We start from the raw sequence: 15,055 nt of genomic DNA on the forward strand, positions 1-15,055 counted from the left end.
TGTGGGATGATTTGAAGCGTGCTGTCCATGCTCGGCGACCATCAAACTTAACTGAACTGGAATTGTTTTGTAAACAGGAATGGTCAAATATACCTTCATCCAGGAACTCATTAAAAGCTACAGGAAGTGACTAGAGGCTGTTATTTTTGCAAAAGGAGGATCTACTAAATATTAATGTCACTTATGTTGAGGTGCCCATACTTTTGCACTGGTCAAATTTTGTTTAAATGCGGATTGCACATTTTCTGTTAGTACAATAAACCTCATTTCAATCCAGAAATATTACTCAGTCCATCAGTTATTAGATATATGAAACTGAAATAGCTGTTGCAAAAACCCAAATTGTTATAAAGAAAAAAGGTTAACATTAATAGGGGTGCCCAAACTTTTTCATATGACTGTAAGTAGCACTAAGGAGAATGCACTTGCCTGGAAGACAATTCTAAAACAGTGACACACACCTATTAGACATGTATGTACAGTACATTTAGAAATGCTGAGCTGAAACATCTTGCACTATGTGGTGGTAATGAATCCACACTTTATCAGTTTTCAAAGACCTTGGTGCTGTTTTCTATATTTTTAAAAATATTTTTTAGTTTACTTTCAAGGAGCTGTTCTACCCTTATGGCACAAATTATTCTGGTTGATACCTGTCTGGTATATCTACAGTTCAGCTCTTAAATATGTAAAGATTGCGATAACTGTTTAAGGTTTAAACTTTTTATGGAGTCACCTACTGGATACTCCCTCTACTTGATTGTAAGGCTAAGTGCGCACGTTGCGTATTTGCATGCAGTTACGCTGTGATCTGCATGCGTCCTCAGCATAATCTATGAAGATTATGCAGGAGACGTGCGCACGTGGCGTATTAGAGCGCAGCGCTTCGGCTGCTGCCCTAAGTGCTGCGTTCTAAGAAGTGACATGTCACTTCTTTCCTGCGCTCTGCATGCATCCCCCGCTCAGTCTATGGGAGGGGCTGCACTCATAGCGCATGGAATCGGCTTTTTTTTTTTTTCCATTACAGACTTTTTCTGCAGCGATTTGAAGCACAAATGTGCTGTTCAAATCGCTGCAGAAATTTCTGCAGGGTAGAACGCTACGTGCTCACATAGCCTAAGACAATTTGGTGGAAAGTTTCATTGCGCAAAGAAAAAAAAAAAGCAAAAGTAAAAATGACTGTGGTTTACACATTTATGTTCACAAAGCAACATAGCACATTAAGTCAGGGGTCCCCAACCATTGGTTCATTTTCCACATGTGGCTTGCAACTCTATGCTCAGACACAGGGGGCACTAAAGGACAGTATTTGAGTTAACATGTCCTGTAATCATCTGTTATAACAGATCCTGTAGAAATCCATTGGCAAAATTATGTCTGTAGGATCTGGTGTGTTTTTTTTTTTTTTTTTTAAAACATTGGAGTCTATGGAGAACAGATCCATTACCTTATTGTTGTTTATCTTGCATTTGAAAAAGATTCTGTAAGAAAAAATAACAACGGATTTGTTGCACATGCAAGGACAACTTATTACTAAACAGCAATCCATTAATGACTCCGTCCGCCATAGACTCCAATGTTAATTAAAAAAAAAAAAAAAGATCCGGCAGATATCCATTATTTAACAAAGGACAAAAAAAAAAAAAAAAGTTGTGTTTGCAGAACTTTTTTCCCAACTGATCTCTGCAGGATTCGTTCTAACGGATGATTACAGGGCATGTGAGCCTTAGATGATAAGCTACACCTCGGACAGGTTTATTTATAAGTGCCACTCAAACTATTACTAGTTTATAAGGGGGCATGTTGTCTCTCCCCCTAGTGGTCAGTACTGATAAATGCATCACTAAAGGTATGTGCTTACTTCTGTTATTTACACATCTTTAACAATAAAACAAGTGAAGAAAAAAAAAATTGATCTGTCATGGTCAAACTACGCATTAGATTATCTCAAAACTTCAATAATGGGCTCAATACTTTATTTGCACACCTTTTGTCTATTTTTTCATATACATCTTTCACCATTTGTGCATTATTCTTTTCATCTATGACATTTTAAAACTCTTTTACGAGCTTTCCTTTTAAATGTACACCATTGTTTCAAGCTATGGTAATGGATAAGTTCACTGCAAAAACTGAGATATGACCTTCATGTGAACAGGCTGAGGTTTTATCCATGCAGACAAACCACTGCTTTACTGGAGGTTGCTTTGGTTTTGCACAATACCTAAAAATTGGGCTATATTCACATACAGAAAAAAAAACAAAAAAAAAAAAACACTGTAGCCAGATGTCATTTTATGCCAGGGTTAGGGAAAGTGCAGCTCATGGGCAACATCCAGTACTTTGGCAACCCTGTCTAGCCCACACGGACAGGGACAGACAAAGACGCTAATGTGTCGCTATGTGGGTTAGGTGACATGAGAATGTCGCAGAGAGTTTGATTGCAGCGGCACCTCTGATTTGAGTAACACATGCATATCAATTACATATCAATGTTTATGCCCACCCTTACAAGGTGACACCTTCTCAATGCCCCCAGGCATCATTTAAAAAAAATAAATAACTAAAATCTGTAAAGAAGGCTTTAACCTATTACATGTCCTGAAGAGCAGTCGTTTTATGTTGATAAGAAACAAAGTACATTTTACTATTATTTTTGGATGCTTGCTGAATGTACTTGTTTCCACTGATTCTGTGCAGCTAAAAACCATAATATATTGCCCGGGATTTTCGCACCCATTAGATGCGACAAGGCCAGCGCTTTACCCAGCTCTTCCCGATTGCCTTGGTGCGATGGCAATTGGGGTAATAGCAGGTGTTAACAGCCTACAGATGCCACTAAGCCCTAGATTAGTAATGGGGAGGGCCTATGAGACCCCCCATCACTAATATAAAACTGAAAGTAAATAAAACACCGAAAAAATACTTTATTTGGAATACATAAAAAACAAAAACACTCTTTCACCACTTCATTAACCCCCAAAACACTCCTGCAGGTCTGACGTAATCCACACGAGGTCCCATGACGATTCAGCTCTGCTACATCTAAGTCACAGTGTGCAATCATGGAACATCACTACACACCGAGCTCCTGGCAGAGAATGAGCTACGATCAGCGGTGACATCACTAAGGTTAGCCACAGCAGAAAGGCTCCCACGGTCCTCCTCCTGTGACCGCAACTAACCTGAGTGATGTTATCGCTAATCGTGGCTTATTTTCTGCCTGCAGTTACAGCTTGTGAAGATGTTCCATGATCGCGCCCTGTAACTCAGATGTAGCAGAGCTGAATAGTCATGGGACCTTATGTGAATCACGTCAGACGTGCAGGAGTGTTTTGGGGGTTAATAAAGTGGTGAAAGAGGGTGTTTTTGGTATTTTATTTCAAATAAAGTTTTTTTCGTTGTCTGTGTTTATTTACTTTCACTTACAGATTAGTGATAATGGGATGCATTTATGAGACCCCCTACTAATCTAGGGATTAGTGGCAGCAGTGGGCTGTTATTACCCTGATTGCCAACACACCAGAGCAATCAGGAAGAACCGGGTAAAGGCTTGTTGCATCTAATGGATTTATATGTGCTTGTTATCATAATACGGGGGGACCCTACGAAATAATTTATTTTCATACCATGATACTGACCCGCAGACAGCGCCTGTGATTGGTTGCAGTCAGACGCTATCACACAGGCTGGGGGTGCGCCTGATTGCAACCAATCGCAGATGCCAGGCTGGCCGGTTTGCGGGGAAAGCAGTGCATATGGGTGAACCTAATCAGTCACCCAGGAAGTGAAGAGGAGGCCACAGGAGCTGTGTACAGCCACGACAGAGCCTTGGTAAGTATGAAGGGCTCGCTTCATACTTATTTTCTTTATTTTTTTTTTAATTTCTCGAGTGCCGGAACAAACAGTGCCGCTCAATAGCTACAGGGTTAAGTGCCTACAACTGAGTGCTTGCCTGTAAAAAAAAAAAAACAAAAAAACCAAACAAACAACTTTGTAGCTATTAAAAGGGGTTGTCCACTATTCAGACAACTCTTCTATATCACTGTGTTTTATCCTTTGTAAAATAATAACATTATATACTCCCCTTTGGTGCTGGCGCTGTTCCAGTGGTGTCAGCACAGGCTCTCACGAGCAAACAGACGTCTGGAGGAAGCTAAAGCTGTAGTTTCTGCCTCTCCTTGTCCGAATGTCAATTACATTTGAAAGAGGGAACAGTAAAACGGCCACTAATTAGCAGCACGAGCCTTGAGAGAGCCAGTGCAGACAACGCTGCAGACGCCGGAGGCGAATATAAGTGTTATGTTTTCCCCTTGTAAAATACTAAGGATTGAGAAACAGTTGTCTTAATAGTGGTGTCGTGAAGGCCTCAAGTATACGTAAATAAAGCAAAATTTGGAAAGCAGAAATTAGAATATGTACAGCCTGATTAAAGCTAAAAAGAAGAATCCCTCAATTGTGCCCCTGTACTCCTTTGTGTGAAAACAGACTTATAATGGCTGAAATAGAGAATTCTTATGAGATGTGACACGTTCATTGGACTTCAAGAACAGAATTATTCTCAATGAGAAGACTATACAATATTTCCGGCTTAAAAAAACCCTTAATAATAAATATGTTTCACTCTAAAATGCACAATATCAATTTATGGCAAAAGCATTGGTCAGTGCAAGAAATGGTCACATGAATTTATAGCTGCAATACACTGAAAATAAGGAGCGCAACTATAGAAGTCCAATATCAAAGCAGAAGGAAAAAATAAAACTTGTGCCCTTTTAAACATTGCATTTATTGTAAACAAAAATCGGCTGAAGCTGTAAAAATCGGGGATAAGAGCAGAGAGGATTCTAGGAATCCCACCCAGTTTATCCTCCAGACAGACATTGCAGCCATGGTCCTGATTCATCATTGTTGCTTCTCTGCAGTGAGTGGTTCTTTATTACTGGCTTTAGTATTTGCATATTCTCTATAATGTTTGCACCATTTTTTTTTTCTCTTTAGTCTCTTACTTTCTTTATCTTGGTGTTTTATGTCAGATTCATAAAAAGCTATATAAAAAAAAAAAAACAAAAAAAACAAAACCCATTTTTTTGTTGCATCTCAATCTAGTACCTTCCTGTAGTGAAAATTTTGGTGGATTTTTAGTTTGGTTCAGTTGGATACAAACGTGCAACATTTCTAAAGGCATGTGCGCATATTGAGGACTTGCAGCAAAAAAAAAATAAAATTCTACTGCAAATCCTGAAGTGTTGGCAGCAAAAACAGTGTATAATACACACTTTTTAATTTTTTTTTTACATTTGTTTTTGTTGCAGATTTTTCCCCACTCATTAGTACGGGTAAAATCTCCAGCAAAAATTCTGCAAGAATTGATATTTTGCAGATTTAAAATTGCAACGACAGAAATAAGCATGGTGTGCACGAGACTTCAGGAATCTAATTCACTTTGCTGGCATAAGGAAAGCCTTCATTGTTTTGTTACAAAACTGTGCAGAAAAAAAAAAAAAAAAAAAAAAAACGCACCGTGTTTACATACCCTAAGGGTTATGTGGGAAAGAAAAAATAAAATGAATATGTTTGGAATTTTTGTGCAAAAGCCATTAATTACATGTGCAATTTTGAAGAATTTGGCAAAAAAAAAAAAAAACCCCATATAAATGAATACCACAACAAAAAAAAAAAGTGATTTAAAAAAATGCAGATGATGAATGAGGCCCATGGAGCATAGTGATAATGTTATTTTTTTTGTATTACTTCAGGGTGAGACCAGTGAGCTCCGCATTGCCAGCCAGTGACTGCACAATTATAAAACAAATGATGTGGCCACTGGATAGTTGGGGGTGGGGGGTTAGCAGTGTTTAGGCCACACATTGTTTCATTGCAGCTCAAATCCTACATCAGTAACAGGTAACCTTTTCCTTAGGACACCTGGGTGAGTTGCACATTTAACACACAGGGGGCCTCACACATTCCAGAAACACTCTGGGTCCAGACAAACAGGTCTTGGTGGTTTCTGGGAGGCTTCGTAAACAATACTGTCATTATCAGCGTGGCATGGCCACAAGGCAGGTCAGCAGATGCTCTCCCCACAGGACTCGTCTTTGATTCAGAGATTCCAGATAATCAGTTTGTAGATTGATGCATGGAACAAAAGGATTCCAGTGTGAAACATTCCTGAAAACTCAGCTCACCTCAATCCACATAATATTCTCACTATCTGCCAGGACCAAAGAGTGGCACAAGATGATGACGAGTCCATTTATTGCATAACTTACAGTGGAATATTAAAGTGCAAAGTGTTTGAGGCCGAGCCATGACTTTCCCTTTACATCTACATTACCAAACCTAGAGAACTACTAGCCTGACAGGTCCTTGTCTACTACCTAGGCAGCGTTTCCTCTTGAGTCCATCCTCGGTTGGATATAGCATAATTTAGGATTGCTTCTGTAGCAGTATACGGTCGATGTCCTTTAACACAAGCTTCAATGTCACCCACTGAGAGCTGGCTCTGAAGGAAGAGATGCAGCTGGCTGTCTGACAACAGGACCATGCTCTGTACAGTTCTGCCAACAGAAGAATGCAGATTAGGATAGAATTAAGATTAGGCTATGCAGTCATTTATTACAAAGATAGGCAGTTTCACTAGAAGCATATGTATACCGTTATGGAAAGCCAAGACGTCCAAATCTACAGCCCCCCATGTGGTAGGGTCACTGGCATGCCTCAAATATCATGTGAGCTCTAGTCCACATCAGAAGGTGGGAGTGAATGTGACTAGTAACTGGAGGTTCTGGGTCCAATCAGCACCGTGTGCCCTATTCTATTTATCAGTTACAATCTGACAATATTATAGCACCCCATAGAATTCCCTGAAAAACAATCCTGACATATTCACGTGACTGACGTCTGATTATTAATTACCTTCACTTAAAGTATGGGAAACCTATATAAAAACGGTGAGGTTATGACATATTAGTTACCACTAGGGGTCTAACCAGGGGGCACCACCAAGCCAGAGGAACTTTGGTGGTTCTGGCCAAAAAAAAAAAAGCACAATGTGGAGATAGAAAAGCACAATTATAAGACAGTATTACTACTGTGAGTAATCTGGGTACCTGCAAAATTATAATATATAATATATATCTATATATATAATTGCCTTATTCTGTCTGTCTGTCTGTCTGTCATGCTCCAAAATTGTGTCCTTTCGGTGACACAAAGCTGATTGGCCGCTGGGCTCGCCATGGCCCCGCCCCCCCCACACCGATTGGCCGCTCGCCCAGGCTGCGCCCCCACACGGATTGGCCAGCCGCTCGGCCAGGCTCCGCCCCCCCCCCCCCAGATTGGCCTCTCGCCACCCTGCAGGCATTGGCAATTCGGCCACGCCACGCCCCCGCCCCTCACGCAATGCACGCTAGCTCTGGCCCCGCCCCCTCCCTCCCCCCGCGCATTCCCCGAACTGACACGGCTGTCACGGAGGTGAGTACTGTACTCCCCCCCCCCCCCGCCTCCCCCCCTCCCCCCCTCCGCGCATTCCCCGAACTGACACGGCTGTCACGGAGGTGAGTACTGTACTCCCCCCCCCCTCCCCCCCCCCCGAACTGACACGGCTGTCACGGAGGTGAGTACTGTACTCCCCCCCCACCCCCACCGGCCCCCCGCTCGCACGGGAGTGGTGTGGATACGTTGGTAACCATGCTCGCATGGTTACAAGCGCATCAAGGTCCTGCTGCAGCGGAAGATCCACACGCACATACATAACAGCACACACACAAACATACACACACATCAGATCACACTCACTCTCACACACACACACACCTCACACACACCTCACACCTCACATCATCCGGCGATATCGCTTGCTTCTCGGCCTCGATACTGTGCTGTTGTGATCTTCCAGGACCTGACGGAGGATCACATGGCCAGAGGCATGTGATATCTACGGATGTTGTGAGTATCAGCGCGTATGTGCGATATCGTCAGTGTCTGTGTGTGTGAGTGGATGCGATCGGGTGTGTGTGAGTGGATGCGATCGGGTGTGTGTGAGTGGATGCGATCGGGTGTGTGTGAGTGGATGCGATCGGGTGTGTGTGAGTGGATGCGATCGGGTGTGTGTGAGTGGATGCGATCGGGTGTGTGTGAGTGGATGCGATCGGGTGTGTGTGAGTGGATGCGATCGGGTGTGTGAGTGTCGGCAGAGGAGCACGGCGTGCTGGAGGAGGCTGGGAGCAGAGAGGCTGATCATGGGGAAGGCTGGGAGGAGAGAGGCTGATGCTGGGGGAGGCTGGGAGGGGGAGGCTGATGCTGGTGGAGGCTGATGCTTGGGGAGGCTGATGCTGGGGGAGGCTGGAAGGAGAGAGGCTAATGCTGGTGGAGGCTGATGCTTGGGGAGGCTGATGCTGGGGGAGACTGGGAGGGGAAGGCTGATGCTGAGGGAGGCTGGGAGGAAGGAGGCTGGGAGGAGAGAGGCTGATCCTGGGGAAGGCTGGGAACGGGAGGCTGATGCTGGGGGAGGCTGGAAGGAGAGAGGCTGATGCTGGGGGAGGCTGATGCTGGGGGAGGCTGATGCTGGGGGAGACTGGGAGCGGAAGGCTGATGCTGAGGGAGGCTGGGAGGGGGAGGCTGGGAGGAAGGAGGCTGGGAGGAGAGAGGCTGATCCTCGGGAAGGCTGGGAAGGGGAGGCTGATGCTGAGGGAAGCTGGAAGGAGAGAGGCTGATGCTGAGGGAGGCTGGAAGGAGAGAGGCTGAGGCTGGGAGGAGAGAGGCTGATGCTGGGGAAGGCTGATGCTGAGGGAGGCTGGGAGGGGAAAGCTGATGCTGGGGAAGGCTGGGAGGACGGAGGCTTGGAGGAGAGAGGCTGATCCTGGGGAAGGCTGGGAGAGGGAGGCTGATGCTGGAGGAGGCTGGAAGGAGAGAGGCTGATGCTGGCGGAGGCTGATGCTGGGGGAGGCTGGAAGGAGAGAGGCTGATGCTGGTGGAGGCTGATGCTTGGGGAGGCTGGGAGAGGGAGGCTGATGCTGAGGGAGGCTGGGAGGAGGGAGGCTGGGAGAGGTAGGCTGAGAGAAGAGAGGCTGATGCACACACACACACACACACACACACACACACACGCGCACTGCACAACACACCACACACACTGGGAACCACAAACAACTGCCCTACACAGACACCCACACACACAGACAATGCTGCACACACACAACACCCAACACACAAACACCGCGGCACACACAAATATACGCACATACCGCACAACACACACATTGCACAAAACATACCTCCCCCCAAAACACACCACACACACACAAACCGCGCAACACACACACAACGCTACAGACACACAGCGCTCCACAAACAACGCAACACACGCAACACACATACAACACCGCTCTCACCCCCCGTGACACCCAGACAACACCCAGAACATGTACAGCGCCTACACAAACACTTGGTAACTACACACAACAACATCTCTATATATTTATATATATAACAAAAATCATACATGAACTACACAATACGTAAATTCTAGAATACCCGATGCGTAGAATCGGGCCACCTTCTAGTATATAAGTATATATATATATATATATATATATATATATATATATATATATATATATATATATATATATATATATATATATATATATATATATATATATTTGCCTTATTCAGTCTGTCTGTCTGTCTGTCATGCTTCAAAATTGTGTCCTTCCGGTGACATTCATAGTATCATAGTATCATAGTTTTTAAGGTTGAAGGGAGACTCTAAGTCCATCTAGTTCAACCCGTAGCCTAACATGTTGATCCAGAGGAAGGCAAAAAAACCCCAATGTGGCAAACAAGTTCCAATGGGGAAAAAATTTCCTTCCTGACACCACATCCGGCAATCAGACTAGTTCCCTGGATCAATACCCTGTCATAAAATCTAATATACATAACTGGTAATATTAAATTTTTCAAGAAAGGCATCTAGGCTCTGCTTAAATGTTAGTAGTGAATCACTCATTACAACATCATGCGGCAGAGAGTTCCACAGTCTCACTGCTCGTACAGTAAAGAATCCTCGTCTGTGATTATGATTAAACCTTCTTTCCTCAAGACGTAGCGGATGCCCCCGTGTTCCAGTCGCAGGCCTAGGTGTAAAAAGATCTTACGGTGACACAAAGCTGATTGGCTGCTGGGCTCGCCATGGCCCCGCCCCCCCCACACCGATTGGCCGCTCGCCCAGGCTGCGCCCCCACACGGATTGGCCAGCCGCTCGCCCAGGCTCCACCCCCCCCACAGATTGGCCTCTCGCCCCGGCACCCTGCAGGCATTGGCAACTCGGCCACGCCACGCCCCGCCCCCCTCACGCAATGGACGTTAGCTCTGCCCCCCCCCCCCCCCCGCATTCCCCGAACTGACACGGTCACGGCTCCCAGGTAAGTACTGTACAACCCCCCCCCCCCCCCAACGGGAGCCCACATCAGCGTCCGCCGCCAACACTTACCCTCGCATTGCTGGCCTTGCCGCCGTATGCTGGTGTGGGCTCCCGTGCGAGTGGGGGACGGGATGCGCTGGTACCCATGGTAGCATAGTTACCAGCACATAAAGGTCCTGCAGCGGCGGAAGATCCACACGCACACACATAACAGCACACACACACACATACACACACATCAGATCACGCTCACTCTCACAAACACCTCACACACACCTCACACACACATCACATCGCATCCACACACTCACAGCATCCGGCGATATCGCTTGCTTCTCGGCCTCGATACTGTGCTGCTGTGACCTTCCAGGACCTGACGGAGGATCACATGGCCAGAAGCATGTGGTATCTCCGGATGTTGTGAGTATCAGCGCGTATGTGCGATTTCGTCAGTGTCTGTGTGTGTGAGTGTATGCGATCGGGGTGTGTGTGAGTGTATGCGATCGGGTGTGGGTGAGTGTATGCGATCGGGTGTGGGTGAGTGTATGCGATCGGTTGTGTGGGTGAGTGTATGCGATCGGGTGTGTGTGTGAGTGTATGCGATCGGGTGTGTGTGTGAGTGTATGCGATCGGCTGTGTGTGTGAGTGTCGGCAGAGGAGCACGGCGTGCTGGAGGAGGCTGGGGAGCAGAGAGGCTGATCTTGGGGAAGGCTGGGAGTGGGAGGCTGATGCTGGGGGAGACTGGGAGGGGAAGGCTGATGCTGAAGGAGGCTGGGAGGAGAGAGGCTGATCCTGGGGAAGGCTGGGAAGGGGAGGCTGATGCTGAGGGAGGCTGGAAGGAGAGAGGCTGATGCTGGGGGAGGCTGGAAGGAGAGAGGCTGAGGCTGGGAGGAGAGAGGCTGATGCTGGGGAAGGCTGATGCTGAGGGAGGCTGGGAGGGGAAAGCTGATGCTGGGGAAGGCTGGGAGGACGGAGGCTGGGAGGAGAGAGACTGATCCTGGGGAAGGCTGGGAGAGGGAGGCTGATGCTGGGGGAGGCTGGAAGGAGAGAGGGTGATGCTGGGGGAGGCTGGAAGGAGAGAGGCTGATGCTGGGGGAGGCTGGGAGGACGGAGGCTGGGAGGAGAGAGGCTGAACCTGGGGAAGGCTGGGAGAGGGAGGCTGATGCTGGGGGAGGCTGGAAGGAGAGAGGCTGATGCTGGGGGAGGCTGGAAGGAGAGAGGCTGATGCTGGGGGAGGCTGGAAGGAGAGAGGCTGATGCTGGGGGAGGCTGGAAGGAGAGAGGCTGATGCTGGGGGAGGCTGGGAAGAGAGAGAGGCTGGGAGGAGAGAGGCTGATGCTGGGGAAGGCTGGGAGGAGAGAGGCTGATGCTGGGGACAGAGAGGAGAGGCTGATGCTGGGAGGAGAGAGGCTGATGCTGGGATGAGAGAGGCTGATGCTGGGATGAGAGGCTGATCCTGGGGAAGCCTGGGAGGGGGAGGCTGAGAGAAGAGAGGCTGATGCTGAGGGAGGCTGAGGCTGGGGTAGGCTGGGAGGAGAGAGGCTGATGCTAGGGACAGAAAAGGCTGATGCTGGGAGGAGAGAGGCTGATGCTGGGAGGAGAGAGGCTGATGCTGGGAGGAGAGAGGCTGATGCTGGGAGGAGAGAGGCTGATGCTGGGAGGAGAGAGGCTGATGCTGGGAGGAGAGAGGCTGATGCTGGGAGGAGAGAGGCTGATGCTGGGAGGAGAGAGGCTGATGCTGGGAGGAGAGAGGCTGATGCTGGGAGGAGAGAGGCTGATGCTGGGAGGAGAGAGGCTGATGCTGGGAGGAGAGAGGCTGATGCTGTGGGCAGAGAGGCTGATGCTGTGGGCAGAGAGGCTGATGCTGTGGGCAGAGAGGCTGATGCTGTGGGCAGAGAGGCTGATGCTGTGGGCAGAGAGGCTGATGCTGCGGGCAGAGAGGCTGATGCTGGTGCAGCATGGGGGATGGAGCACGATGGGGGGTGCGCAGCATGGGGGATGGAGCACGATGGGGAGTGCGCAGCATGGGGGATGGAGCATGTTTGGGAGTGCGCAGCATGGCAGATGGAGCACGTTTGGGGAGTGCGCAGCATGGCGGATGGAGCACGTTTGGGAGTGCGCAGCATGGGGGATGGAGCACGTTTGGGAGTGCGCAGCATGGCGGATAGAGCACGATGGGGACGTGCGCAGCATGGCGGATAGAGCACGATGGGGGAGTGCGCAGCATGGGGGATGGAGCACGTTTGGGAGTGCGCAGCATGGCGGATAGAGCACGTTTGGGAGTGCGCAGCATGGGGGATGGAGCACGTTTGGGAGTGCGCAGCATGGCGGATAGAGCACGATGGGGAGTGCGCAGCATGGCGGATGGAGCACGTTTGGGAGTGCGCAGCATGGGGGATGCAGCACGATGGGGAGTGCGCAGTATGGCGGATGGAGCACGTTTGGGAGTGCGCAGCATGGCGGATGGAGCACGTTTGGGAGTGCGCAGCATGGGGGATGCAGCACGATGGGGAGTGCGCTGCATGGGGGATGGAGCACGATGGGGGGGTGCGCAGCATGGGGGATAGAGCACGATGGGAGGTGCACACCTCCCCCCAACACACACACACACACACACACTGGGAACCACAAACAACGCCCTACACAGACACCCACACACACAACACCCAACACACAAACACCGCAGCACACACAAATATACGCACATACCGCACAACACACACATTGCTCAAAACATACCTCCCCCCAAAACACACCACACACACACAAACCGCACAACACACACACACACACAACGCTACAGGACACAGCGCTCCACAAACAACGCAACACACATACAACACCGCTCTCACCCCCCGCCACACCCAGAACATGTACAGCGCCCTACACAAACACTTGGTAACTACACACAACAACACATATATTATATTATCTATATATATAATTGCCTTATTCTGTCTGTCTGTCTGTCTGTCTATCTGTCTGTCTATCTGTCTGTCTATCTGTCTGTCTATCTGTCTGTCTATCTGTCTGTCTATCTGTCTGTCTATCTGTCTGTCTATCTGTCTGTCTATCTGTCTGTCTATCTGTCTGTCTGTCTGTCTGTCTGTCTGTCTGTCTGTCTGTCTATCTGTCTGTCTATCTGTCTGTCTGTCTGTCTGTCTGTCATGCTCCGAAATTGTGTCCTTACGGTGACACAAAGCTGATTGGCCGCTGGGCTCGCCATGGCCCCGCCCCCCCACACGGATTGGCCTCTCGCCCCGGCTCTCTGCAGGCCCCGCCCCCTCACGCAATGCACGCTCGCTGTGGCCCAACTGACACGGGGCTCCGATTCCCAGGTGAGTACACACACACATCAGATCACACTCACTCTCACACTCACTCTCACACACACCTCACACATCACATCCACACACTCACAACATCCTGGATATCGCTTGCTTCTACACCGGCTCCGTCAGGATCCCGGCAGCGCCACACATAACCTTGCGATGCTGGGATCTTAACGGAGGCCGTGAAAGCTGGTAACCATTATACACATCGGGTAACTAAGGTCCCTTAGTTACCCGATGTGTATCATAGTTACCAGTGTACACCGGCCCACACTCACACACACATCACATCGCATCCACACATCAAGGTCCTGCAGCTGCAGAACATACAGACACATAACAGCACACACACACACACATACACACACAAATCAGATCACACTCACTCACATACACACATCACATCGCATCCACATACTCACAACATCCTGGGATATCGCTTGCTTCTCGGCGGCGATATTGTGCTGTGATCTTCCAGGACCTGCGGGAGGATCACATGGCCAGAAGCATGTGATATCCCCGGATGTTGTGAGTATCAGCGCGTATGTGCAATATCGTCAGTGTCTGTGTGTGTGAGTGTATGCGATCGGGTGTGTGTGAGTGTATGCGATCGGGTGTGTGTGTGAGTGTATGCGATCGGGTGTGTGTGTGAGTGTATGCGATCGGGTGTGTGTGTGAGTGTATGCGATCGGGTGTGTGTGTGAGTGTATGCGATCGGGTGTGTGTGTGAGTGTATGCGATCGGGTGTGTGTGTGAGTGGATGCGATCGGTTGTGTGTGTGAGTGGATGCGATCGGTTGTGTGTGTGAGTGGATGCGATCGGTTGTGTGGGTGAGTGGATGCGATCGGTTGTGTGGGGTGAGTGGATGCGATCGGTTGTGTGGGTGAGTGTCGGCAGAGGAGCACGGCGTGCTGGAGGAGGCTGGGAGCAGAGAGGCTGATCTTGGGGAAGGCTGGGAGGGGGGGGGCTGATGCTGAGGGAGGCTGGAAGGAGAGAGGCTGAGCAAAACGTGCTCCATCCGCCATACTGCGCACTCCCCATCGTGCTGCATCCCCCATGCTGCGCACTCCCAAACGTGGTCCATCCGCCATGCTGCGCACTCCCAAACGTGGTCCATCCGCCATGCTGCGCACTCCCAAACGTGGTCCATCCGCCATGCTGCGCACTCCCAAACGTGCTCCATCCGCCATGCTGGCGCACTCCCAAACGTGCTCCATCCGCCATACTGCGCACTCCCCATCGTGCACCATCCGGCATGCTGCGCACTCCTAAGCGGATGGAGCATGATGGGGGGT

The 15,055-nt window shown here is 48.9% G+C and overlaps 1 protein-coding gene across 1 annotated transcript in view; it reads right to left on the bottom strand.

Moving 5' to 3' along the window:
* Window positions 1–5,036: 5,036 nt before the first annotated feature.
* The window catches only part of SNX11 (sorting nexin 11), a 51,359-nt gene continuing 41,340 nt past the window's right edge, over window positions 5,037–15,055 (bottom strand). The window contains exon 6 of the mRNA XM_075350058.1: window positions 5,037–6,563. Coding sequence (XP_075206173.1) covers window positions 6,380–6,563 — 184 coding nt within the window. The 3' untranslated portion in view covers window positions 5,037–6,379. The remainder of the gene's footprint in view (window positions 6,564–15,055) is intronic.

The sequence above is a fragment of the Anomaloglossus baeobatrachus genome, chromosome 5 (genome assembly GCF_048569485.1).
Source record: "Anomaloglossus baeobatrachus isolate aAnoBae1 chromosome 5, aAnoBae1.hap1, whole genome shotgun sequence".
Classification (NCBI taxonomy): Eukaryota; Metazoa; Chordata; class Amphibia; order Anura; family Aromobatidae; genus Anomaloglossus; species Anomaloglossus baeobatrachus.